The 26,226-nt window shown below is 40.0% G+C and overlaps 1 protein-coding gene across 1 annotated transcript; it reads left to right on the top strand.

Annotated features, from left to right (window-relative positions):
• The first annotated feature begins 35 nt into the window (after positions 1 to 35).
• On the top strand, positions 36 to 18,459 carry CENPK (centromere protein K). Its single transcript, XM_044446455.1, has 10 exons — positions 36 to 129; positions 1,424 to 1,561; positions 2,301 to 2,357; positions 5,685 to 5,757; positions 11,269 to 11,315; positions 14,385 to 14,467; positions 14,663 to 14,761; positions 14,968 to 15,100; positions 16,701 to 16,754; positions 17,870 to 18,459. The coding sequence occupies exons 1-10, from the start codon at positions 127 to 129 to the stop codon at positions 18,026 to 18,028; spliced, it is 846 nt and encodes a 281-aa protein (XP_044302390.1). The 5' UTR covers positions 36 to 126; the 3' UTR covers positions 18,029 to 18,459.
• Positions 18,460 to 26,226: the final 7,767 nt, after the last annotated feature.

The raw sequence follows: 26,226 nt of genomic DNA, 5'->3' as shown, positions 1-26,226 counted from the left end.
CAGCCAATGGGCGCCCCGCCCGCGCAGATTTGGAAACGGGGTCGCGGCGGCGCGGCTCGGTGCCGCCGCTCTGCCACCAGCTCCGCGAAGCGGCGGGGATAAAAGCAGGAAGCGCGAGAGGACGCCATGGTAATGTGGGGGCGGGGGAGGCTGTGCCTGGTTCCTTTACTGCAGGGGCCTCCCTTTTCCCAAAGCCCTTGGAGAGCCCTCTGCCGCCTGCCGGGTAGTCTTCCGGGAGCGGTAGACCTGCACGTCCGGGAAAGCAGAAGGTTGGGAAAGGCTGCTGTAGGGCAGCGGCGGATCAGTTGTGGCCCTTCGGATGTTTTTGCTGCAGCTCCCATTATTCCTCACTATTGCTTCTGCCGGATAGGGCGGAGAGCAGTTGTAGGCCAAAATACTCGGAGGGCCACAAGTTGCCCACCCGTGCTATAAGCGAAGGAAAGAAGAACTCGTGCTTGGACCATTCTGCTAGCTTTCTCACACCTGCCCTTCCTTCAACTCAGGGAACTATAACTTGAATAACTTGCTGAGGAGCAGAGTACTATTTCCCTCATCTACTGGGAGCTTCCTAGTGGTGGTCTCTGGTAGACCTCAGAATGGTATACTGGCTATGCCTTTGCTCTGATCTAGCAGGGCTTTGCAATAGGAGTGGAAGTTACTGAAATGCTCTAGTGTGGTGAGCTCTAGTGTTTTTAAGGTATATGATCAGCACAGCTGAGGCCTTGCAGCTACCTTCACCCCTGACAAGACGCTGCACGCCACTGTTGCCCCCTTGACCCCCACAGTTAAGTCTTACAGTTGGGAATTGTAGGGCCAGCTCTAGCACAAAGTTTGCTGATCCTTGCACAAATTTAATTGGCTACCATGTCCCATAGGACAGTTATGGCCCTGCATAGTTCATTGTTCTGTGAGAGGATCCTCAATAGGTCTGGCTTACCATATCTTGCCTATAGAAAAGAACTTTCATATTACTGTTGAAGGCACAGAGTCCTTATCTGGTAGTGGACCTGGTAACATTGCTTGCTGCCTTTGTTCTCACTGGTGCTTTGGGCCTGCAACAGCTGCTTGTCAGGCAGGAATACTGTGCCTCTAGGAAAGTTACTTTGGTTGTAGTTCTAGCTGTCACAAAGTTCTAAAAAGCATGGACCCTGTATCAGGAGAAAAGGATAGTTACTTTGTCTGCTTAACACTCCCATTTTCTGTCATGTGTTTATCAGAGATTTGGGGTGAAATTCAAACCTATTGAAACTGATTGCACCTTGCTGTTGAGTTCAGTGAAACAATTTCTAGACCTTGACAATATCCTATTCAGTACAACCTGCTAAATATTTAACTTGCTATTGGGAACATTTTTAATCAATGATTTTGAGGCAGTTTACAAAATTTAATATAATATCAACAATAAATACATTATTGTTTGTAGGCTGAGAAATTTGCCAAGGACATGTCTTTATATAAACAAGATGTGTCCCCAACCATCACCAGCACAATACTAACTTCAGAAGATGCCAAAGAGCAACTCTTACAAGAGTGTGAAGAAATATGGAAACAGATGGAAGAGGTATGGGTAATTTAATGATGAATACTGATGTTTCAACTGCATATCTTGATGCAGTTAATAGAACTTCACTCATACAGGTTTAATACAAATATTAGTTTTTATTTCTCTGATGTCTTGCTTGTGCATGTGCCTAACTAAGCAGAAGAACCCAGAGCAGAACATCTAGAGAAAATAATATAAAACACAGATAAAAGTAATAATGTTTAAATGATCACATCCTTTGCATTTTTATAGATGTAATGGAATATCATAGATTAAATATAGAATCAAACAAGGAATTTTTACTCTATTTTACCTGTCATACTGACAAAATATAAAGACACTATTCTAGTAATCAAAAATCTGGTGGAAAATAATAGGAGAAACAGTGCAATAAGAAATTTAAAGATACTATACTGGAGAGAGAAATGATCAAAGACCATAAAAGTAAGGAACATTTTCCAAAACAGAGAGGTTGTACAGCGTAATCAGTTTTGCTTCTGTGATGCCAGATGAAATGCTTTTAGGTTCCATCTATTTCAAAGGAAAACAATGCAGTTTGTGCTTTTAACTATCCAAAATATACTGTGTTTTAACCATGGCTGAAATGTGCCATTAATATTTGAGTTCTAACATGTTAAATGGTAGAAGATTTTTGTTGCTCTTAAGATGGAAAAGATAAGTATAATGTAGATTTATATGTATTGTTTCAACCAAGTAGATTTTTATGTAAATTTATGTTTGGTTCTTTTTAACCAAGTGTCAGAACAAATTAACACTTCAGGAGAGAGAAACGCTTCCAGTTTCAGATCCCAAGGTAGGACTATTGTTTAAAAATGGTCAGTGAAAATATTTTTTTATTCATACTGTATCAGGTTGAATAGATTTCCTAGAGTGTTATGCAAGTAATTCACTGATTATCTTGACCATTTCATCCCAGAGATGGAGCAATGTCTAAAAATAAACCTATTTTGAAATTACTGCGAATAAACGAAACCCTTAAAAATTTTAGCCCCAAACAGTTCACCCCTGTTGTTGTTGTTAGTCGCGAAGTCATGTCCGACCCATCGTGACCCCATGGACAACATTCCTCCAGGCCTTCCTGTCCTCCACCATCCCCTGGAGTCCACTCAAGCTCACACCAACTGCTTCAGTGACTCCATCTAGCAACCTCATTCTCTGCCGTCCCCTTCTTCTTTTGCCGTCAGTTGTTCCCAGCATTAGACTCTTCTCCAGGGAGTCCTTCCTTCTCATTAGGTGGCCAGAGTATTTGAGTTTCATCTTCAGAATCTGGCCTTCTAAAGAGCAGTCAGGGTTGATCTCCTCAAGGACTGACTGGTTTGCTCGCCTTGTGGTTCAAGGGACTTGCAGGAGTCTTCTCCAGCACCACAACTCAAAGGCCTCAATCCTTCAGTGCTCAGCCTTCCTTATGGTCCAGCTTTCACTGCCATACATTGCAACTGGGAAAACCATAGCCTTGACTATATGCACTTTTGTTGGCAGGGTGATGTCTCTGCTTTTCAGTATGCAGTTCACCCCAGCTACCAATAAAAAAGAATGTTTCTAAAATATGCTTAATGGTCCATCTAATTCAACATCATGTTTCCTGGAACAGTCTGTCAGATACCTCTGGGAAATCCATAAGTAACTCATGAGGGCAATAGTTTGTTCCTGAAACTTATAGGCCAAGATATCTAGAGGTACAGCTACAACAGTCTTAGTTACTATACAAGTCAGTGGTGAGGGATGATGAACTTATAGGCCAATAATATGCAGGCCACATGTTGCCTACCCTGATGTTGGGACATACTGGGTGCAGTTGAATGTCATGCTCACCTAACCTCTCAGTGAGTTTGCACTCCATAGCAACTTATTACAGCATCTTACCATGCTGGGTTGGTTCTTTGGCAAAGTACCCATGATGAGCCCAACAAATGATTGGACGTATCATGAGCACTTAATTCCATCCTGCTCCCTCATTTCAGCAGACAGCATGCCAGAGAATGCTGTGGGAGCAATCAGTCACCACTCTTCCCCTCTAGATTGCAGAGCAGTGTTTGGCTTCCTGCAGCTTTTTTGCCCTTTTAAATTTGGGTTGTGGGGAGGAATGAAAGCCACCTTCTCAGGCAGCCGTCCCCATCTAAGCCCCAAGGAGCTGTTCCTTAAGAATGCCCTTGTGGCACCTTGGATGGATTTGGTTGGATGGCTGACCAATTTTTTTAAATTATTTTTGAGAACAGAGCTGTGTGTAAGGAATATTTTTAAAATGTTTCAATCGCAGTTGTGCCAAACTGCTTGTCTGCTCAAGCACAAATGGATTCAAGTCTGGGCTAGGACACATCAAGGGAGATACCTACTTCCAAGGGGTGGAAGGTACCTGCCATAGACCTTGCATCAGCCCAGGCTTGACACGATTCTGCCACCACTGCCCTGCAGACTACAGAAAGTGATCTGGTAAGAGCAACCTGAGCTGTAAGGGAAATCATGCTAAGAAGGGGGTATTTGGGGGACTTACCCCATCCTACTTAGCAAGAGCACCAACTTTTTCCATTCTCTTCTTTAGCTCATATGGAAGAGCCACTTTTGTACTGTTCTCAGTCTTTTAGGAGCTTAGGAAAGATTAAAAGTGAGTCTTTCAGTTTTTCAAGGGAAATTGATAGTTGTCTGTCAAAACTCAGGGTTCCTTTAAAATGTGTGGGGTGTGACTGTGAAATGGTGGATTTATACTAGGTTGTACCTCTGAGTGTGTCCCTGTCCAAATCCCTGAGGTCCTCTTCAAAACCTCCATTTTAAAGTAGCCCTGAGTTTGGCAGTCAGCTATCATGCTTGCTAAAAGAGGTGGGTGGGATGCTGTTTTAATATTTTCTCAGGTACTAGGGGGGCAGAGAAAGAGTACAGGTTGCTCCTCCCATGGGGACTAAAGGGGTGGAGGAAGAAAAAAGAGTTTATGGGAGATTTCTTGTGCCTTGGGAAGTTTGTGTGTGCGCAAAAGCCTTTCCAAGGTGCTGCTCAGGCTCTTTCAAGAAACCGCCATTGGCTCATCAACTAAAAACTGTTTGCAGTTGCAATGTGGAGGGCAACAAGTCGGTACCAGCAGCCTCCAACTGCTCCTTGGTCTCCTGTGGGCAGCTGTTACTGGTGGGTACCTGGACGAGCTTGACAAGAGTGACAATGGCATTTTGCCTCTCTTGCTTAAGCCCGTGTTAACCAATTCCTAACACCCATAGTGAGGTCAAGTCACTCAGGTTTGACCAAAACAAGAACCCATCATGGGTGCAACTACCTCTACAGCAACCCATGGGTTGCCAAGGTTCTTGTTGCTCTCAAACAAGCCACCCTGTAGGAATCATGTCATGCAAACCCAATCAGAGCCTTCATGAGGATTCCATATTGCCATCATGACTAACAGCCATAGAGGATTAACATGCTAGTGAGTGTGGTGATGGTTGCCTGTTAATGACAAGAACCTATCCTTAGCAATATCAGTTCTGACATAGGTCTTTGCTCACACTGAAGCAGCTAACACTGTGCTGGAATTGTTTACCTGGTTTCCTTTCTCTGCCTGCCTTCTTCCAACTTAATCTCATGTGGTTTGGGATGGAAGAAACTTACGCATCCATTGAATGGAAGCCCTGGAATAGCTGCATGAAACATAAGCAAGTGTCATGGTGTTGTATGGTCTCTAGTCCCACTGTATCATAGAATTTCTACATATCTGTACGCCTTCTTTAAAACCATTCCTCTGTGCAAGTTTGGCTTCTTTGCTAGCATGGGTTTTCTCCATTGCAATTTCTGCTAGCTCAAAATGAGCAGAAGCAGCTCCTGACACTGGGGAACATGCTGAAGCTAAATGACTATCAAGATGTATATTCTGTCAGATCATATTTGCCAAATCTAGTGCTTTCCAGTTGTAATAGGTTACAACTCCTATGAGCCAGTGGTCATGTGAGCTAGAAATGGGACGAGTTGTAGTTTAGTGTCTCTGGAGGACACCAAATTGAGCAGAGCTGGGGGAATGGAGGAAATTTGGTAAAATTTCAGTTCTGTGTTTCCAATGGTTGGTTTTAATACCTTTAAGTGTAAAACACACACACACACACACACACACACACACAGTTTACTTAATTTTTGCAATGTTTGACAGCTTTCATTGTTGCTGATGCGTTTGAAGGCTCTCACAGTGGAATTGAACCAATGGCAGAAAAGAAAACCAGAAAGTAAGGTTTTTTGCTTTTTAAATAGAACTTTAAACCTGAAATTTTTGAACTCTTAAATGTTCAATATGTTTGAGTTTCTGTGGAATTGTTGTGACCCTTCCAAGGGGCTTTAGCTGCTGGGGGAGGGGTAATAACAATTTAACAAATAAAGTATAATCATTGCCTTAACTAGTTATATCACAGTCTCTATCTGTTGTGTTGTCTTCTCTGTATTTTTGTAGGCCCTTTGCCCCCTTTCTTGGGCAATGTCATCCTTTAACACTTTATTTTTTCTTATTTTGTGATAAAATCTGTTCTTCTAAATAGTGTATCTTTGTTTTTGTTGACACTGAAGTAATGCAGTAACCACTAGCAACAATCTACACAGGGAAATGTAAAGATTTCTTCCTTGCATCATATCTAATGTTACTTTCACTTAGAAAAACTGGAGCAACAATTTTGTGTTTACAATGCCTTAGATATCATATATTCTTATATCATCTAAATAACTAGTATCATTTTAATTTCAATATGATTCTGTGGTCATTTGCTACTCCCACTCACTCTACGGTCTTAGGAGCAATATCCTAAGACACTGTCCTAAGACCTTTTCTTATACTTGTCTGTTGTTGTTGGTCTCACATGCTCTCAAGTTGTCTCCAACTTATAGTAACCCTATGAATGAGCACTCTCCAAATTGTCCTGTCCTTGATGGCCCTGTTCTGTAAACTCAAGGCTATAGCTTCTATTATGCAATCGATTCATCTCATATTTGGTCTTTCCCTTCTTCAACATTTGCTAGTATTGTTTTTTCCAGCAAGTCTTGTCCTCCATTCAAAAGAAATGCCTCATTTGTCACATCACCTGCAACTCCAACCTTACTAATGGGGAGTGCAAACCTATAATCCCTGGGTGAGCATCTCAGAGAACACATATGGTGCAGGTTACCCACTTGGAGGTTAGAAACAGTGATTCCACCTTGGAAGAAGGAGTTGCCTCGCTTCACTCTTAGCCAGTCCAGGGTGAGGCACACCAGCTTCCTCTTGGGAAGTTTCTTTCCCAAAAGATGACTTCAGAGAGGGAGGAAAGGGGCCCTCCCAGTGGGCAAGCAAGAGAGGAAACTGGAGAGGCCAGAATTCAATCCATCCTGAGCCTCCTTGTCACCTGCTCTGAAGCACTTTGGTAGATGGGCTAAAAAGCTTGTCTAGCAAAGGAATAAAATAATCAGATTATTGCCTCTGCTGCTCCTCATACCCTTTTGGCTTCACCCTGGCAAAAAAAGGGGGCCCAGGAGCCTCTTCAAAATTTCAGAAGCCATGTCATCATTTGACCTGCTTATGGCATTTTATCTGATATTAGGGTGCATTTGCTTTAAATCAAAACTATTTAAATCATGATTTAAAGCAGCATTCATCAATACTTGATTTAAATCATGGTTTTGCATGCATGCCTGCCTTACCCATAAGTAGTGGAACTTTATTAAAATGTTCCCAAACTGAGTTTCCTTTATGACCTTCTGCCATTATAGGTTTTCTCCTCCAGGGAAAGAATTATATGAGAAACCTTAGGCTACACACAGAGAAGAGTATTTTGCTCAAAAGAGTTCCCTTTCATTTTTACTGCTTGTTCCTGCATCCTTACCCTTAGCTTCTTGTGCAGATCTATTTGTGGAATTTTTTGAAACTTAGCATTTAAGAGGAAACGGGTTGATTCTGTGTACATAGATTTGCAAAGGAACAATGGGATTAAGGTCTTTTTCTCAACTCAGTATGTTAATTTTATAACATTTTTGATGTGAAGAAGAGGAATGTGATCTCTGCAGACACAAATTCGCAATTTTGAGAACTGTAAAACTAAGTATCTGTGATAATATCTTCTAGACAGAAAAAATGTTCAGTAATCTTTCAGAAACCTCTAGAAGAGCGTGTCATTGTGAATGGATTAATGGAATTCATTTACCAAAAATTTTATACAAGATATAAAATATACAATAAAACAATCCAGATGTTAAAATACTGGGAAAATAAAAAGGGTTTACCTTGGCACTAAAAAGAATAAAGAGTTGATGCCTGGCACACCTCCCTGGAAAACAGATTCCACAGTTGGGGTGCTACCACTGAGAAGGCCATTCTCCTGGTAGCGAACTTGCTAGACTCTTTCATAGACATCTCCCAAAGAAGGACCTCACAGATGATCTCAAGGTCCTTGCCACAAGCTACCTGAGATTCCAAGGATAGGTCTGGAATACCCTTTAATATCTACTGCCTTGGTCATTTCTGCATTCCATAGAGCTAGCAGAAATTTGACAAGTGCACCAGCCATATCAATTTGAAACTCCCCCAGAGCTCTCCGGAATCCTTCTGGATCCATCAGACTTTGGAGTCAGACCATTTAAGGGTGGAAAGTAAATCTCAAAATGAAGTGATCTGACCATTACAAAGGGGTTGATGTCAGTTCCCCCATTTCCAGATCACTGTCTTCCTGTCCAGTTGAAAAAACCAGGCCAAGAATGTGACCTTTCTCATGGGTCAATAACATGCTGAGACTGTCCCACGGTTGTCATGGAGGCCAAGCAGGCCTGAACCTGCTTCAGGTTCAGAAATGATTTTATATTAGGTGCCTTTAGAATGTTTCCTGAATCAAAGGCAATACAGGAAACAATGTGTATTGGTGCTATATTCAACCTGTTGGAAAATGTGGGTATTTCTCCAGGAATATTTAGTGGATTTTATTTACATAGCTTGAGTGAACGCTAATTCCCTTACACAGTAAATCATCTGCTGAAAGCTTTCAATCTTCTGAGGGCATTACGATGTACTGTCTCCATCTGTTACTCCATTCAGCCTCATATGGAAGCATTTTTCCATCATTGTCTTCAACTGAGCCTATTTCCAGCTCAAGTTTCCATGTATATATTTCCTATATACTAGTTTCTTATATTAAGTCTGTAACATATTATTGTACATTTCTGTGCATTGCTTTTTCCACTCAACATTTCATTAATCTTTGCATTCAAGCATCTATATTTTTCAGCAGAAGTGAGATAGGCAAGAGCTATGGAGAAGCTTGATGAGAAATCCCTTGGATTTGGACTGTTAGCAGTCCAACTGGCTTGGACTTTAAAAGCCTTTTGTGAGGTGCTGTGCTATTCAAAAGACTGCATTCTGTAAGAACTTCCACACATTCTTTAACAGGTTATCTGTATTTATCTTATAACACATCACCTTCTAGTCAAACTGTGCTGCCCCACAGAGCACTAGTCTTTAGGCTTTTTGACCTTTGGCAAATTCAATATATACCAGCATATATGGTGACTTGCATATAAGATGAGGTTGATATTTTGGGCTGTTTTTCAGGTATTTTTCATATATTGGGCATATAAGATGACCCCCCCCCATTTTTGCTTCACTGTTTTCCATTTCAGTGGACTCTGTATATATGGGTATTTGTCAGCTGGAAGCTTCTAGATTCTCATAACATCACATTACATATTCTAGTCATGTCCCATCTCTGATTTGGAGGTTGGTGGCAGCCCACAAGGGGATGGGCTGGCTGGGGTCAGTTGGGGTGGATGGCCAGTGGCAGTGCTGTGGGTGGAGGGGGGGAGCAGATGCCAGATACCAGATGTTGGACCAGGTCTGAAGCCACACACATAGTTTGCAATGCAGGACAAGCTCCTCCGGTACCCCAGGAAGTTTTTTTTTTATGATTGTTAATAAAAGGGAGCTTGTAAATGCAATAACTTTTATTATCCTTGTTTTTAATATAATATTATGAAAAAAAATTATCTGGTGTATAAGATGACCTCCTGATTTTTGCCTCATTATCTCCAGTTTAAAGGGTCATCTTATACGCCAGTATATATGGAAAATTAATACATCATTCCACCCCGTGGTCCCATCACAGTATCCCACAACCTCCAACCTCCCACAAGTGTTTTTGTACAAGGCTCTCTTCCCTCATGGTCCTTCCCACCAAGACAGTGGAATATGCTTCTCTGGCCTTCACCTTTCATCCATTGGGAAGATGAAAGCCATCTATTTTGTGGCATGTTTCCTTTGCTGTTAGTTTTTAAGGTGCTCTTCTTGCTTTTTCTCTCTACATTTTGTCTGCTGCACAAATTAGCATTGCTTTAATCACAGTTTCTTACTTTGCTGTTTTCCTCTATTTTGTGTTTGTTCTACTATGATAGAATGAAGGTTCTGTGGGTAGAAACACTGTGCATAATTTCATAATATCAATAAATACATAGGACTTGTCCATGTTGCTTTAATGATTCTAGATTGGTTTTACAGTTATAATTAAAGTCTCTCCATTACAGTTGATGGGACACAAAGTTAAAACGATTAAAATCTCATCATTAGGGTAAATTGCACTTTGCTTGCATGTTCTGGAGGAATAATTATATTACATGGAAACTGGCTACTGATAGACCAGAAGAAGGATCTGGAGGAGGCTAATTTCAAACCTAATTGTCTACTTAAAGTAAAAGCTGCATAATCTATACAACAGTGCCAGATCCCCAAGCAGCACGAGGTATGTCCATGCAGATAGCCAACAGACCAAGATTACTGGAGATGATCTTGACTATAGCTAGGTCCATAAAATCCAGCAAGGATTGGCCAAGTATGATGTGTGGACTTTTCCACCTTCCTCTACCCCTTCCAAATCTTAGGAATGTGGAGAGAAGAAAAGGCACCTTCCTTTTGGACATTTCCCCATAGTGGTACCTGATTTACCAACAGAATCAGTCACCAGTGGGGAAAGGAAATGGGGTATATTTCCTCAAAGTGGGGAGCAGGGGCCACCTCACAGTCCAAAGTTCGGTGAGGACTATGTACCACTGGGTGAGACCCCTGCCCTATGAGAGATGTCTACTGTCCTGCTAGCCTCAGTGTCAGGGCAAATTAATAGGCAGGTCCACCAGTGAGTCCATAAACTGGCAGTGGCTGAGAGCCCCTGTTCAAGTAGAACAGAGGCCTGAGGTGCAGCCAACTTCCAAAGATAAAAGCAGGCAAGAAAAGCACAGTATAAAAGCAGGGGCAGGCAGGGGTCAGGGACAGTACAGAGGCCCAAGCACGATGCTGGGTAAGGAACCCAGGCCACATGGCACTAGATGTTGTTCCAACAATGGTTGGACTGAAACTGAAGGTTTGTATACTCAGTATTTCTAGCTCAGCCAGGGCTCAGCTGCAGTTAGTTACAGGCCCTTGGGCAAAAGGCCTGACTCATTAGGGCCTTGCCTTGGAGTAGTCCACACTTATAATCAAGCATTCCTTCTCAAAGGAGTCCTGCTGGTCAGGCTCACCTACTCTGTGCTATGACTGAGCAGGCACAAAAGATACTCTATCATTATAGACATCTGTGTGCTTTGCTCAATTAATTCCCCATAAATATGAAAATTGTAGAAGCTTGTTTTTACTTGAACTAATTTTGTAGTGACTAATGCTGGAAAGAGAAATGCAATTGTTTTAGTCAGACTAATGCTGTGTGTTGCAAAGAAAAAACCTGGCAGTATGTTCTATTTTTCAGTAATGACTACAAATCCAGATGTTCTGGTAGCAGTAGGAAGAGACCAGGTATGTCTTTTAAATGATGAGTTAATGGTAAATAACAGTCTTAGGAGGAAAGAGGCATTGAACTAACTTTTCCTGAGAAGTTATTGGTGCAGTTGAAGGAGCGTTGCTTCTTATGCATGAACTAGGGGCAAACTTACATGGTGGCTACTGTTTTGTAAACTGCCCAAAGCTTTTGATGTTGGTCGGTATAGAAATTGAGTAAATAAAGCACTCAGCATAGAATAACTACAGTTTGTATACATTTATATAAAAGGTATAATTAGGATTGCAGTCAAGTTGAGCTAGTTTGACTCTATACCACATGAGGGGTATAGAAATTCATCCTCTGGCAGGACTGGGCATGTTGCTTTCTGGCCCAGCCTTCTGGGACCAGACAATGTAGGAAGTGGCCACTTCCCTCTGACAACATTATGTAGTTTCTTCATGCAGAGAAAGCCATAGAATGATTGCCCCTGCCCTTCTGCACAGAAAAAGACTGCTCTTTTCTCTCTGCAGAGAAAAGCATGGAGTAGTCACTCCTCTGTCTCCCAGCATGGAAAATGAACAAACAAAAAGGTTTTCTTCCCCTTTCTCCATGCAGAGAAGGGTGCAGAGCAGTTTTTCCATGCCTGTCTCTGCATGAAGAATGGGGCAATCCCTCTCAGTCAAAAGAAAAGAGGCCTTTTCCAGTTCTGCTAGTACAGGAAGAATACATTCCCTGTTTTCTAGTGCTGTGAGGAGGCATGAGGCCTGGATTCATCCTGCAGGCCAGAGGCTCCTTGCCCCTTGCTGCCAACTAGAGCATTGCACACAAGAAGTGAAATGACATCCGAAGATCTTATTCTGTCTGCACAATAACTGCACCAGGAGGAGCAAGTCAACTGCTTTCTTATTTACCTGGCTGCAATACCAATCCCCAATCTTTAAGATTAGTGTTCATGAAAGTGTGTGTGAAAGTGAATTAGTCACTGTTTTCATTCCACTCAGTTATTTGACTCCAGCCCAGTTATTGTGGTATAATTCGTGCCTTGGCTGTATTGGTTTTTACTATTAGTTTTTATTTTAACTTAAGAGAGTGTGAAGAAAAAAACATGATACTACTGAGGCCCATGTGTTTTTGACAGTGATCCGATAAAGTCCCAAATTTACCAAAGTTGGGTCAGTACAACTTGATGAGCCTTCAAACTCAGAATGGATCATCAGCCATGACAACTTGTCCACCCTGAGGGGAGCTGCAGTGGTGAATATGCAGCCCATGTGTAGCTGGTGGATTGCATTCACCTTAGTGGAATTAAGGCTTGCCTAAATGTATAAAGATATAAATCAAACATCAGTCTATAAAAACTTCAATATTTTATAGAAATAGCATCTGCCAATATTATTCTTTTGAATTCCTCCAGACTTGGAGCTAACAAGCAAATCTAGAATGTGCTAGAGTTGGATTTCAACATATTTGTCAAAGAATTGCTATGCAACATTATCTGGGAAGATTTTTGTGGTTCCTCTGCTAAAATAAGTGATTATACTATAGCTAATAAATGAAATCATGTTTACATTATAAAGTTTGTTTAAAAATAATGTCTTTACCTTCCTTCCACTGGATTTGGTTACTTCCCAACAGTTTTCTTTAACCTTTTATTAGAAAGGTGATGGGAGAAGACCAGCTAATACATATATTGTCTCAATAGAGTGATTGACTAACATCCTTCCTCTGAGGAATTGTCATACCTCCTATATCATGTTGGATTTGATATTTTGCTTTGTGGACAGTTTAGCCAAAAAGCTCAAATGCTCACTGTGTATATGTGGCTTTATTCTTAAAATATGCCTATATTTGACATTATACAATTTTAGAAAAGTCATGTAATCATAATATTCTGTATATGAAAAATCTTAGATACAGCATTTTATTAATTATGCAACAAAGGACAGCATGATCCAACATGGCTACCTGTAATTCTCCAAATTCAGAGCATTACAGACATCTTATTGACGGCAGGACAGGAGCAGAGGCCAGGATTGCCTCCATGCTACTCCCACTGTGAAAGGCACTTGGCTTTTGGCTTTCTACAGGTTTTTGTGTGTGTCCACAAGACAGAAGCTGAGGTCCTACCAATATGCGTTGTATCTTGCTGGACCCTCACTCCTCCCCTCCCTGCCTTCTTCGGTGCCAGCTCTGAGGTCGGTCTTCCCATCTTGAAGCCTCAACAGCTGCAGAAAGAGCCAGAGTAGCTATGAGGGCAGAGAGGTGGCACTCAGAATTCAAAGTGTGAAGACTGCAGTCAGAGCTAGAACTCTGAAATTTCCTATGGCCAGCCAGCCAGTTTCTACTGCCATAGGATTGTGCTGCAGTGGACACAGTGGTATCCTTATGGGTCATCTGGCTATATTGGGTTTGGGAGGCAAAGTGTCTCTTCTTCAAGAACTATGTCTGGTGCTGCCCCTGTTATTTCATCCCACTCTTAGTTAAGAAGTGGAACTGGCTATGTTATGATTGCGCTTGTTTTAACTGTTTTGAGTGTGTTTTGTGGTTTGGTGGCTACAGCAATACCCTTTATGCTGCTCTTTTAGTTTTTCGATTAAGCATTAATTATTTAACTATATTTAACAATTGGATATTGGTGATGCGCCGTTTCACTCTATCCCTTTTGTTTACATTGTTTGAGAGCGAGCTGCTTCAGAAGGAATTTTAGATTTGAAAAGCAGCACAAAAGCCTCAAATAAACTTCCATTACCAAGATAGCATCACTCCTAGGACCATGCAGGATGATGTATAAGGATACCATGAATAATGGTGACAAAGGCCAATGAGAAATACAAGAAAATGAATAGGGTCTTGCGCCCCTGTTCATCTCCTTCCAGGGCACCCAGAGCTGTTTCTGTCCTGTAACCAGGGCTGAAAGGCAGAATCTAATGAATCCAAATTAGTGTGCTGTCTAATACTGGAGATGAAATGCCAATACCCTCTCTAGTATCTAGCGGGGCATTTTACACCAGCTAATAATTATCAAAGCCTATGAGATCCAGCTTTGATTTCCTTTTTTGTTCTTTTTTTGCATTTCAATAAAACAGGACTTTTTTTCTTTTCAGCTGCAGAAATTAGACCATGATCTTCAAATGGTGCTATCAACACTTAATGCAAAAAACAAAAACCTGAAACAGAACTTACTAAGGTATATACCATGCTCTACCAAGCATTCTCCTGGAACTGTTTTTGGTTTATGAAGACAAAATGGAAATGATGAGATTATGTAAGCTGCACTGGGTTCTTTGCAGGAAAATATGGGGTAAAATACAATTAAAAATCTAAAAAAAGAAAAATGATTTTTCTGTTTTGTCTGCTATTTTTCCCACACTGTTATTCTAAGGGAACAGCGGTGGCTGGAGGAACAGCAACAGTTAATAGACTGTCTCAACCAAACTGAGGAAGAAATTAGCACTCAAGTTGTACAGTTTTCTGAGAAAAGGTATTTAGACTTCCTTGTTTTTTTAGGGAGAACACCAGGGAAATGGTAAGAGAGCACAAAACTACTACTGAATTGTTTGGTGTGAATAAAAAACAATGACCAACTTTTGGGTGCTTACAAGTTGGTCTGATGGTACTAGTATTACTGTGGTGTTAAAATTCCCTTATTAAAAATGTCATAACAATTAAACTTTTTTTACATCTTAGAGCCTTTCAAGAATTGAAAAGTAAAATGCTAAAAATAAAAGCCTACAAAGATGAGATTTCGAATGCTCTGGGGGAATTCCTTGAAGAACATTTTCCTCTCCCTGAGAATCATGGAGCTGCAAAAAAGAAACGAGTATGATTATTTACATTTTCATATTAAATTAGGAAGTCTTTTTCTCTTCATGGTAATGAAATGAACAGATAAAAATGCTAAAACATAATTAAAATCTTAGTTCAAATGAGTCTTTGCATTCTGCAAATACTAATCTTGTAGATTGTTCAAAGCTCAGCTGTTCCTAACTGTACCTTAAGTCCCTCAGCCTGCTTTTCCCATTCATAATTTGACCTTACTGAATTGCCCACTTTCTGTTAGCTTCCCTGTTTTCAGTTCTCTCCTCCTCTTCCCTGTGTGCCACAACTCTCCTCCTTGAATCTTGGGAACCGGAGCATCTTCTCAGTCCTTTTGTGGCTGTTTTATGAAGCCATTTCCACTTGCAGCTCCTAGCATAGGCCAGTTTCTTCAGTGGAAAGGATTGAGTACAAAGTGCCCCCTGGTGGTCATATGGCAAAGTAGTTGGAGGCACTCCTTACAGTCTTCTATTGCAAAATTTTCTATCTAATGGTGAAGGACTGGTGATTCTCTGGATTCAAACAGCTGTGGGTTTGCACGTGGAGACATACCCCTTTCAGTTTTGGTTTCTGCAATTACAGTATTTTAAGAAAATGTTGAAAGTTATAATTGGGCAAAGGACATTCAGAATATTAATATCTTACCCATTTAGATCTTTTTCTTTATAAGAAACTCAGTCTTCCTTAACAAACTGTAACTTGTGTAACTGTGCTGGTAATGTGCAAGTAGATTTATATTTTCTTTGCAAAATTAATCTTAAGGTCTGTAGTAAATCAGCAGTTGTGCAAGTATAACTTAAAATTAACCAGTTTTATGTTAAACTGGGAAGAAATAGGACTCTGACCAAGTTGGATCCAGCCCTCCTGTGAGCAGAAGTCCACTTGTGCAGTAGGATTTCCTCATTCTCTCTTCCTCACTAGTACCCTCTTGGTGTGCCACAGGCATACTTCTGAGGACCTCCCAACCATCCAGATCAGATCTGGGAAAGGGAAGGGAAGAAATCTATTGCTCTCACTAGGAGAATAACACCACTGGATGCAGTTCATTATATTTGTGCCCCTGACCATTCACTCTGGCCAGTCTGCCCATGTTTTTCCAAATGATTCTTCTTGTCCATCCTAGGGGAAATCTTGCTATTTGTAAATAACAACCAAGAATTTAAAATTTCAGAACACAAGGTATTCCACAAATGGATTCTGTGCTAAACATTGTTGCTACATACACTGATCACACTCTCTAGATTGTGATGTTTGTATTTTGTATTGTTATGTTCTAACACCCAGTCTAATTAAGTCTGGGTGTCTAAACAGAATTATGTATGTTTGACTTGTTGGATTAGGAACTATTAATGTAAATCAGAAGATGGTAATTTGAATGAGAATTCCATCTGTTCTGTTGTACCACTTTAAATGGTGTACATGTTTGAATGCATTTTACCACTAAGATTCTGGCATAACCATTCATGCATAAATCTCCTTTCCAACCCCTTAAGTAGAGAAATGAATTATAAATAAGTTTCTGTCTTTTGAATTATATTTTTCTTTATGAATATGCATGATGTTGGTATGAAGTAGAATGTTTACATGTATTTTGCCTCTTGCAGCTTTTGCCTAAAGAGCCAAATGTACAGCTAATAACATTACATGAAATTTTAGAGGTAAGATTACATATGTTTGCATGTTCATTTGTATGACACTTGTATGCTGCAGTTCAAGAATGGATTTGGTAAGGAGCAAAACTAATAGTCCATCAATTAGTGAGTGGTTTGGTATAATAAGTTCCTCCTCCTAAAGTCCAGAGGATTTCATACCTAAAGAAGGGTACCACTCTGACCCGAGCAGTGATGCTTGCCTTTCATTCAAAGAGCCAAGCTTTTGTTAGACTTCTCTTCATATTAGAAAAACCATTAATTCCTTTGTTCACAATATTACTTATTTTGATTAGTATTTAAATAGTTCCATTTATATGCATGATGTTTTGCACTAGTAAAGTAAGGGATAAATGGGAAGAATGTGCAATTATTTTTGTTACATGTTCTTAGGCTTAGTTACAGTAGGGTATTGTGATTATGGAGCCTTGCCAAAGGATGCAAGCAAAAGTTTAAGATTGAGGAAGGACAAAGTGTTCTGGGAAGCAGTTCCAGGCATAAGATGCAGCAAGGGAAAAAGTGTGGAATTACTGGAGAGCTGGAGTGTGATGGATTGGGACTAGGGAGATTTGGGTTCTCATCTCCATCAGCCATGAAGCTCACTGGGTGTTTTACACCAGTCACAGATTCTCAGCCTAGCCTATCACACAGGGTTGTTGTGAGGAGATGATGGAACTTACATCTGAACAAATATGTATAGGGCAATGCTGTTAAAAAACTAGTCAATCTTCTGGAGCCTTCCTTGTGACAAACTATCCTAGGTGACAGTTATTTAAGGTGTCTAGAAATATTACCATTTTGCCATGACTAGAAAAAATGCCAGCTATGAGGGTGGAGGGAGAGTGTTCTGAGGTCTGGGTCGCATTTCCGAGGTTGGAACTAGAATATGGCTATGCAGACAGTGTGTAGCAGCCATAGGATTTTCTTTCAAATTAGAAAATTAAATTAATTAAAATTAGCAGGTTCATTTTGTACCTGCTAATTTTAGTTTGAAGCTAATTAGAATAAACATCTTTCAGTTGTAATTATAATTCTGTAAGCTCTTGTTCCATTTAATCTATTTTCAAGCTGAGTTTGACAGATCAAACCTGAGATTATATTCTAAATCTTATTCTCATTTTCAGAGCCTGATTGACAGACTCATAAATGTACCACATGATCCATATATAACTATCAGCTCTTCGTTTTGGTCACCTTATATTGAACTTCTGCTGCGACATGGAATTGCATTAAGACATCCTGAGGATCCAAACAGAATTCGTCTAGAAAACTTTTATCAATAGCAAGATGTATTAAAACAAAGCTATCACCTGATTTGTAGAATAAAGTTAATAAGTGGAGGAATAAATGTTTTTCTCTGCTGAGAATACCATATTAATTACTGATGTTTCATGTCTTTCATGCGGGTTCTTTAACATTTCTGCAAAAAAGGATCTAAAAAACTATTTTTAGTGTAAGATTATGACCATTCCTTCTAAGCTTACCTTTAGTATTATTAGTAAATGATGTTTTTAATAATTCTTTTCTTAATTTGTATTCACTTTTTATTTATTTTTATAACTAAGAAAAGCAATGCAATTAACACAATAACAACAACTATGACTAAATATCACTGATCAAACAACGCATCAACATCAGAGCTACCTTCTCCAGGACCAATTTAATAATAATTATGAAGCCTGTTCAGATTGGTAAAATGAGAGATCTGCTCAAATTAAAGGACTATTTAAAATGAATTGTCCATTTGATTGTTTCTAACCAACTTTGCTACAATCAACTGTTAGGCTGCTAGCACTAGCTTAAAAGAAAACAGACAATGGTATACCTTCATGAGAAAAAGAAAACATTTTGTCTTTCAAAGCTATTGAATAGCCTTCCCCAAACTGGTGCTCTCCAGATGTTTTCAGCGACAGCTTCCAGCATTCCTAACTATTGACCAAGCTGGCTGGGGCTGCTGGAAGCTGATGTCCAAAACATTGAAGAGGCCTCTCACAGGGAACATGTGATTCTATAGGCAAATTTATGAGAAGAAAGATAAGGGAAATGAATTTAGAAGTCCATGGGCAGAACCCAAAAGTTTTGTTGGCCTCATGACTGGGGGGGGGGGGGACACACTTAGCATGTTCCTGTCCCCTTTTTCTCTCTGTCCCTAATTTCAAATCCCCCCTCTTCCACTGGTGAGTGAATGAGCCATGATGAATATCAGCTCACAAGTACAATTATGGTTCTTAGGTCCTTTTTTCTACTTAATTCATCAAAGAACCACAGAGAATTTCAGGCCCATCTTCAACTCTGGCTAATTTCAGTGCCTCAGTTGACTGACATCTAAAATGTGCAATTCCCTTTTCATTTTACTTATAGATGTGCCCACAACTGTGCTTCATTCCAGGACATATGGTCCAGATTTGTCTCACAATTTGACTTCTGGGCATTAAGTATGGGAAATTATATTCCATGCAATATAAAAGAGTATATTATTTCTCTGGACTAAAATGTTTACTCCTAGCTTGCCTTCCTGTTTTAGAACCACTGGCACTCTGTGATTGAAGGATTTTTACACTGGGAACAAAGACAGGACTAGACCACAGGAATATCTGTTTTTAGCCAAGCAGCTGTTTTTTGTTTTAATAGAAATCACTTATCTTATACCATGAAGACTCTTTAAGCATAATGCCATCTTAATTTGGGCTATTCATGTCACAGGGCTTCAATTCTAAACATACTTGAACTAATTCCCATCAAAAGACTATTAATGTTTAGAAAAAATATATAAACTAATTTAATATGTGCCATTATTAGAATCACACACATTTAATTTAGTTGTATAGTCATTGTATGATAATTTCCTACTAATATTTGCAGAATGTGTTTTGGAAAGATCAGTTATATGCACCGCACATAATAATTTGAATCAACTGGGCAAGTTGGTAACTTTATTCTCTTGCAAAATGCACGAGTGCAAGTCTGTTTTGCATTGGTACTGCTAGAAGGTCTACATTCCACATTGGTACTAACAGCTTCGGTAATGCAGTTGAACGGTGAAGTGGCAAAAGACATGAAAGTAGTAATATTAGCATCCTATCTACAGTGCCCTGAAAGAGCTCCATTTTTGCATGCTTATAAGTTGGAAACTTAAAATGCATGTCAAATATTGATTCAATTTGGTTGTGGCTAAATATGGTTATGAGCAGATCCTGCACTTCCTTCTGTACACAATATAATTAGAAGCTTCTAGTTGCTGGAACACTATATTTTTATTATTAAATATTCATATGTCATTTGATAGAATAAAATCTCTAACAATAGGAGGGGAATTGCAAATGGACATATGCTGCAGGCCTTCACCCTTCATCCAGATTGGTCTCAGTCTCTTTATGTTCCCCTTCCTCAGAGTCAGCAAAGCAAGAGTACAGGACTGAATCCCTGCACCACTCTCTGTGCCATGCTCAAAACAAGTGCTGCTAGCTTGGGATTGCAGAGTGGAAAGTGATTGCCTGTGTGGGTATCACTACTATTCACTATTACCCACTTGCCACCCCATGGCAGTTTGACCCATTGGTTGCTTCTTTTTTGATGGATGGATGGATGGATTTTGTGGGTGAGGGGAGGAATTCCAGCCCTTTTTAATAAGTCCCAGACTGGTCCTTTCCTCCATATGTTTAGAAATGCAGAGATGTGTCAACACACAAAAAAGTGGGTGTACTTGTATAGTAGAAGGGGTTTAACTTGGAACTTTTTTACTTTTCTTGCAAGAGATGGGGCACCAAACCATTTCCTCCCACTTAGTACTGCCCCCAAAAGCTTGTTATTCTGGTTAGTAGAAAATCTTTATTTCCTGCATGTTTGTTACTGATCATTTTCTACCTTGCCCATTCACAGTATCTGTAGCACTCTGAATGTCTTAAGCAAATAAAATTAATACAATCCAGCAAAAATTAAATCAACAGCAAAAATGCAGCATAAAATCAGACAGCTAAAACAGATCTAATAAATTCCAGGGGTAACCAGGTCAAATATTTGCTACAAAAAAGTATTTAAGCTGGCAGCAGAAGGGAAAGGGAGGGGGCAAAAAGACTTCCTGAAGTAGGGTGTTTTTTAATTCGCTTACCATTAACAGCAGCTCACAAGGTGATTAACAATAATAAAATAAAGATAAAATATAAAACCATAATTAAAACATGAAGTCAGTTAAAGAGTACTTCTGATCCATGATCTAGATATGGCCACAGATCCCAACCAACAATGTCTTGGTCACCATTGGAAAAAGTACCTCCATAAATTATTATAGGAATATGGAGATTTCTAAAATATGCAGATCTAAGCTGTTTAGATTTAAAAAAAAACATTTGAAAAAAGTTACTTGTTTCTGGCTGAATGGCAGTTTTGGCATTATGCATAGTTGTAAGGGAAATATTTTTTCCATATCCCAGATAACATTCAAAGATAAGATTTGTGATTTCACCCATTGTGTCCAAATGTAGTGAATTATGATTTGCTCAGGCATAGTTGCCTACAAACCAGAATTCCATACCATGTTTGAAGCCTTGTTTCCTAAGATTTCAACAAACCATTTGCCGCATTGGAAGGCAGAGGCGAATTGTGCTTTTCCTTTTATCCTGGATCAGAAGCTTCTAATCTTTTATACATGGTAAATGAAGTTGAAGAATGTGTCTGGCCAAGACATACGCCTGTTCATGCTTGTAACAGCAAGCCATTCTTTTCCATTTTCTGAATGCACTCATGGCGGCAAGTGGACTGCTGCAAACAAATAAAGAATTAACATACCCCCTCTGCCCTCCCTGCTCCTCCCACTGGCCTGCACTGCCAGATTTCTTGCAATGAAAAAACATGGCACAATAGGAACAGAACCAGTGCAAAGCAACCGTGTGCAGAATTCAAGGGTGGCAAAGACAAAGGTTGCAATAACAATTGCATTATACAAATTTAGGCAGTGAAGAAAGAGTCAGTTGTTACACAGACCCAGACCAGAACATTTTTTATTTATTTTTAAAGACATTTTAAGTTTGATGGTTTTTAGTTGTCATATGATGGAGCACATCAGACATGATTCTTATACACTCCCCATTTTCTCCAGGATTCCTTTGTGGAAACAGTGCTTCTTGCATTGCACATGCATAGCAAGAGTTGCAGTAGCGATTAAAAATATGACACTCCAACACAGCTGGCTCTTACCGAACAGCTCCTTCCCACAATACAAAGTCCTTTTTCTTTCTAACAGACTATGCTGTAAACACCTGGCTACACTTTGAGGAAGCTCAAGCCATCAGGGAAAGGGAATTCTTACCAGACTCTGGTTATTTAAACAGGATGTTTCAATCCTGTCCTTCTCCTAGACTTATTAGACTTGTCGCCTCAGTCTACTTTACAGGAAACCAATTTGGGTAGCAGATGTGTACCCTGTCTTATCATTTTTGTCTTTCTTTTGAGATTTACAGGCTGGCTTTGTCTAGGATACCACCAATGAAACTAACCTACCTGAGGGGGCTGTTGCAAAGTGAATTCTCAAAGCCTTTTGCTCACTAGATGGAAAGCCAGCCACAAATCTAACAGATGTGTGTGGAAACAGGCCTTATGGAGGTTAGAGCATGAAAACAAAGCCTCTTTGTGAAGCAAACCCAAAGAGGATCCGCTGGATCTATCAGGCTGCAATTCATTTTCTCTTGGGACCTGTTTAATTATGAATTTCACCATTCTTCTGTAACTGAACATAACAGTGTTTGTTTTGTGTTTTGGGTACTGATTCCAGTAGGGAAATTCAGTTATCGACACCACCAACATAACACGACGACCGCTACCACCACCTCCTCCTCCTCCTCCTCCTCCTTCTCCTCATAAGCTTAAGTAACTTTAACATTCTGTCTTCATTCAAACTGTCTCCAGGTTAAACAATGAACATTCCAAGGCACCTCAGCAGTGCAGAACTAGCCGTAATTATAATCAGCCATGGTAACAAAAAGTTCTTTGTTCTGGAAAACTTAAAAAATTCTGTATTTTACAAAATTTATTATGTCAAATGAAATTGAATCCTGCCTTCTTTTTTTGGCAACCAATGCTGTTTGCAGGTGCTTCCAAATGAGCTTTAGGATTACAGTGAGCCAAGAAAAATGTAATTTTGGTGGTATTTCTATTGTAATTTAGAACTCATTTAAATGAGTTGCTGGAAGCTGTCCCTTGCAGACGTAGTTTAAATGCAAATTAATCTAGATGACTGCTTCAGGATCCTTGATAAATACAAGTGGCAACTTGAGACCTTTACTGTTTATAATAAATCGTTTCCGCTTCAATCAGTTTCTCATGTTTCCCCAATGTTATAATATACTTTTCTTTTGCAAAGGGATCACAGGGGAATTCTGGCTGGTTGGCCATTTGGTGAAATGATCATCCAGCAGCATCATTGCCAAAATTCTAAAGAAGCCACAAAAAATTAGGTTTAGAAGAACAACCCCATTATTAAAAATGAAGTGATACTTAACGAGACACTTATTTTACCTACTTGTTCCAGTTCCTTCAGTACCATCTGCTTTCTTAAATGGTATTTCAAAGCTCCTAAAGTTTGTATATCTAAATTAGCATGCATTTGTATGTACTCAAACTGTGAGCATTATTAACACATTAAATTACTTTTGTGTATAAGTAATCTGCTGCTCAGACTGTTGGTTGAACCAATTCAAGAAAAAACATGATATCAGCTCTTAGCTCCTTGCCAGAACTGTGCCTGTGACTCAGCTCCCATTTGAATGGCAAGCTTGATTTTACTTGGGTACCTTCTCTTACATATGTGGCAGGCTCACATGTATGTACATGGTACACTGTTCCATTATTGTTTACTCTAGCAGTGTTTCAGCTCAACATTGAGGTTTCATTTTGTTCAAAATATCTTGCTCTCATTCCAGTCTTAGCACAGGAGGGACCATCATGTCAGATCAGGAATTTTGCTCAACCTGAGAGCCAAATTCCATGTTGGATAAGTTCTCAGAGCCAAATTCCCATAGTGAGTGGGGTGAAAAGTATGGGGTTTGCTGGGAATGTTTAAACGTCTAAACATGCATAGAACTGCACCTTTAATTGTACCTGATGAAGTTGCTGAAAACTCAAACTGTTAAATATATTATTTTAGTATACTAGTCATGTAGCAACTTAAAAACTTTTAACATGTAAGGTTTCCTCCCTGTTCATTCAGATCTGTGAATACATTCACATGCTTCTTTCTGTGGCAACATTATAGCCATACACTCTTCTGTATACTAATATGGATTGGTAAAGCATCCTCTTTGGCCGACCCCTTCTCCAAAATAAGACGAGCTTGCATTCAGGATGCAGAACCTTATGCCTGGGAGCCAAATCTGGGCCACCTTGGGCTCCAATTTGCCACTTCCCCAAAAAGCCATACTTCTGTCCCCTGACCACCAGTAGTTTGATGGTTCTATCACCAGGGCCTGTAGTCAGGTGTGTGCCATAGTGATGCTGACTGGAGCTTGTATTAATTGGATTGGCTTATTTATTAACATCCTAAAGCAAGAACAACAATAACAATCGTGTCCGTCTTCTTGTTACTATACTATACTTGTAAGGGTATATTCAAGTGATCACTTAACACATATTTAAAAGTGAATTCTAACCCACAACAGCTTCTGGCACAATAAATTTGTTAGCAGTTAAGATACTGAAGGATTTGCTGCTTTTGTGTCTCTGATACCTTCTTGAAAGGAAGAGTATGGGAGCACTTTCAGGCTTTGCCTTTGGTATGGCAAACATTTTTTACTTTTTTATGTACATGGAGAGGGATATTTTCCAGGAAAGGGATTGCATTTGTGCCTTACTTTCATGAGAGCTAGTGGGGTGTGGAGGTGAAACTGCTGGATTATGTTTTTGGAAGGTCCTATTTCTAGTCCCCACTCAGCCATGAGGCTCACTTGGTGACTTTGGGGCAGTCCCTCCTAGTCTAACCTACCCCACAGAGTTGTTGTTGTGAGAATAAAATAGAGTGGAAGAGGACTGTGTAAACCACACTGAATTCCTTGGAAGAGGGAAAAAGATGGGATATAAATGCAATGCAAAAATGTTATTGGAGCACTTGGAAGCTCTGCACAGTCAACTACCTCCTCCTGCCTGAGCAGTGTGGCTCCAAAGAATGATACAATCCATATGACACTTACCTCTGAAACTAGCATAGTACAAGTTATAAAAGGCTATTTGAACACCGTGCAAAATCATAATACTTAGTTTATTGTAGAATCTTGTGTAAACTCAGAGGGTTTTGGTCAGGTACCCTAATGATCCTAGGAATGACTGCTTTTAAAAGAGATGCATATTTTCACATTAATCTTAAACCAAAATAACTCAAGAGGTATTTAAGAGGTTGGCATTTTCAAAAGTTTTTGCTAAATATAAATCCTCAACAATTCTTAGCAGTCTTTGGAGGTAAGATATCCTCTTCCAGTTTTCTTCTAGCAAATAATGGCTTATTCATCTTTTTTGGAGCCTTCTGCAGTTCTCTTGCTTGCTGTCAGATCAAATTAAAGAAAGCATTGCTATTGTAAAAACCCCACAATTCTGTATTTCAAGACTAACCTCTATTGCATTTAGTCATTCACATTTTTCTTTTTGATATGTAAGCACATTGTTCAGTAAGGATCTAAATACTTTATAATGACCTCTAGTGGTTTGTATTCCATTGTGCCTATAATAGGAAGGGACATAAAAGGGCAGGGTACATCCAGGGTGCATACCCTCAGCCCAACCATTGGGCAGAGTTAAATAGAAGTCTCAGCCAGAATATGCTGAAGGCTAGTGAATGCCCACCACTGCACCTCCTAACTCAAGCTGCTACCCTGAGATACATCAGAACAGTGGTTTTCAACCACTGGTCCACGGACCAGTACTGGTCCATAGGAGATTTCCTGCTGGTCCGTGGAAGGGGCTACATCCTGCTTGCTGTGCTCCACCACCTTTTCCTTGGTTGGCATTGCATTTGCTTGGGATGAGTCGGTGCCGCCGGGGGTGTGGGGGCAAGGAGGGGAGAGACGGCTTGGTGGGAGCTGGGTTGGGAGCCATGCTACACCAATGTTGGTATTTCATTCTTTTGCTGGCATTTTTTGTTGCGTGGTTTCTGGTTGTTTTGGAGAAATTTCATTTTCTTTTTGGCATTGTGTTTGGAAACCAATACCCAGAATACTGTATTATATGTATGGTGCTTTTTGTTTCTGCCTCAGTGGTCCCTGAGGTGGTTTTCCTGTTTTTGACAGTCCCCAGCTGTGGAAAGGTTGAAACCACTGCATTAGAGGACATGTCCTGTTGCCAGTGTTGAAGTAAGATTCAGCTTCCTACCAGCTTGGCTTCTATGCATGGAATAGGCAGGAGGGAGGTGGAAGATGCCAGTCTGTCCTTTACCTCAGCAGCAACATGCCTTTGGGTCAGATATGTCAAGCCTGAAACAAACAGCTGTTTGTCACTAGCTTGA

This window comes from Varanus komodoensis, unplaced genomic scaffold (genome assembly GCF_004798865.1).
Source record: "Varanus komodoensis strain SLA01 unplaced genomic scaffold, ASM479886v1 scaffold5, whole genome shotgun sequence".
NCBI lineage: Eukaryota > Metazoa > Chordata > Lepidosauria > Squamata > Varanidae > Varanus > Varanus komodoensis.
This window is presented reverse-complemented; position numbering and strand designations above follow the sequence as displayed.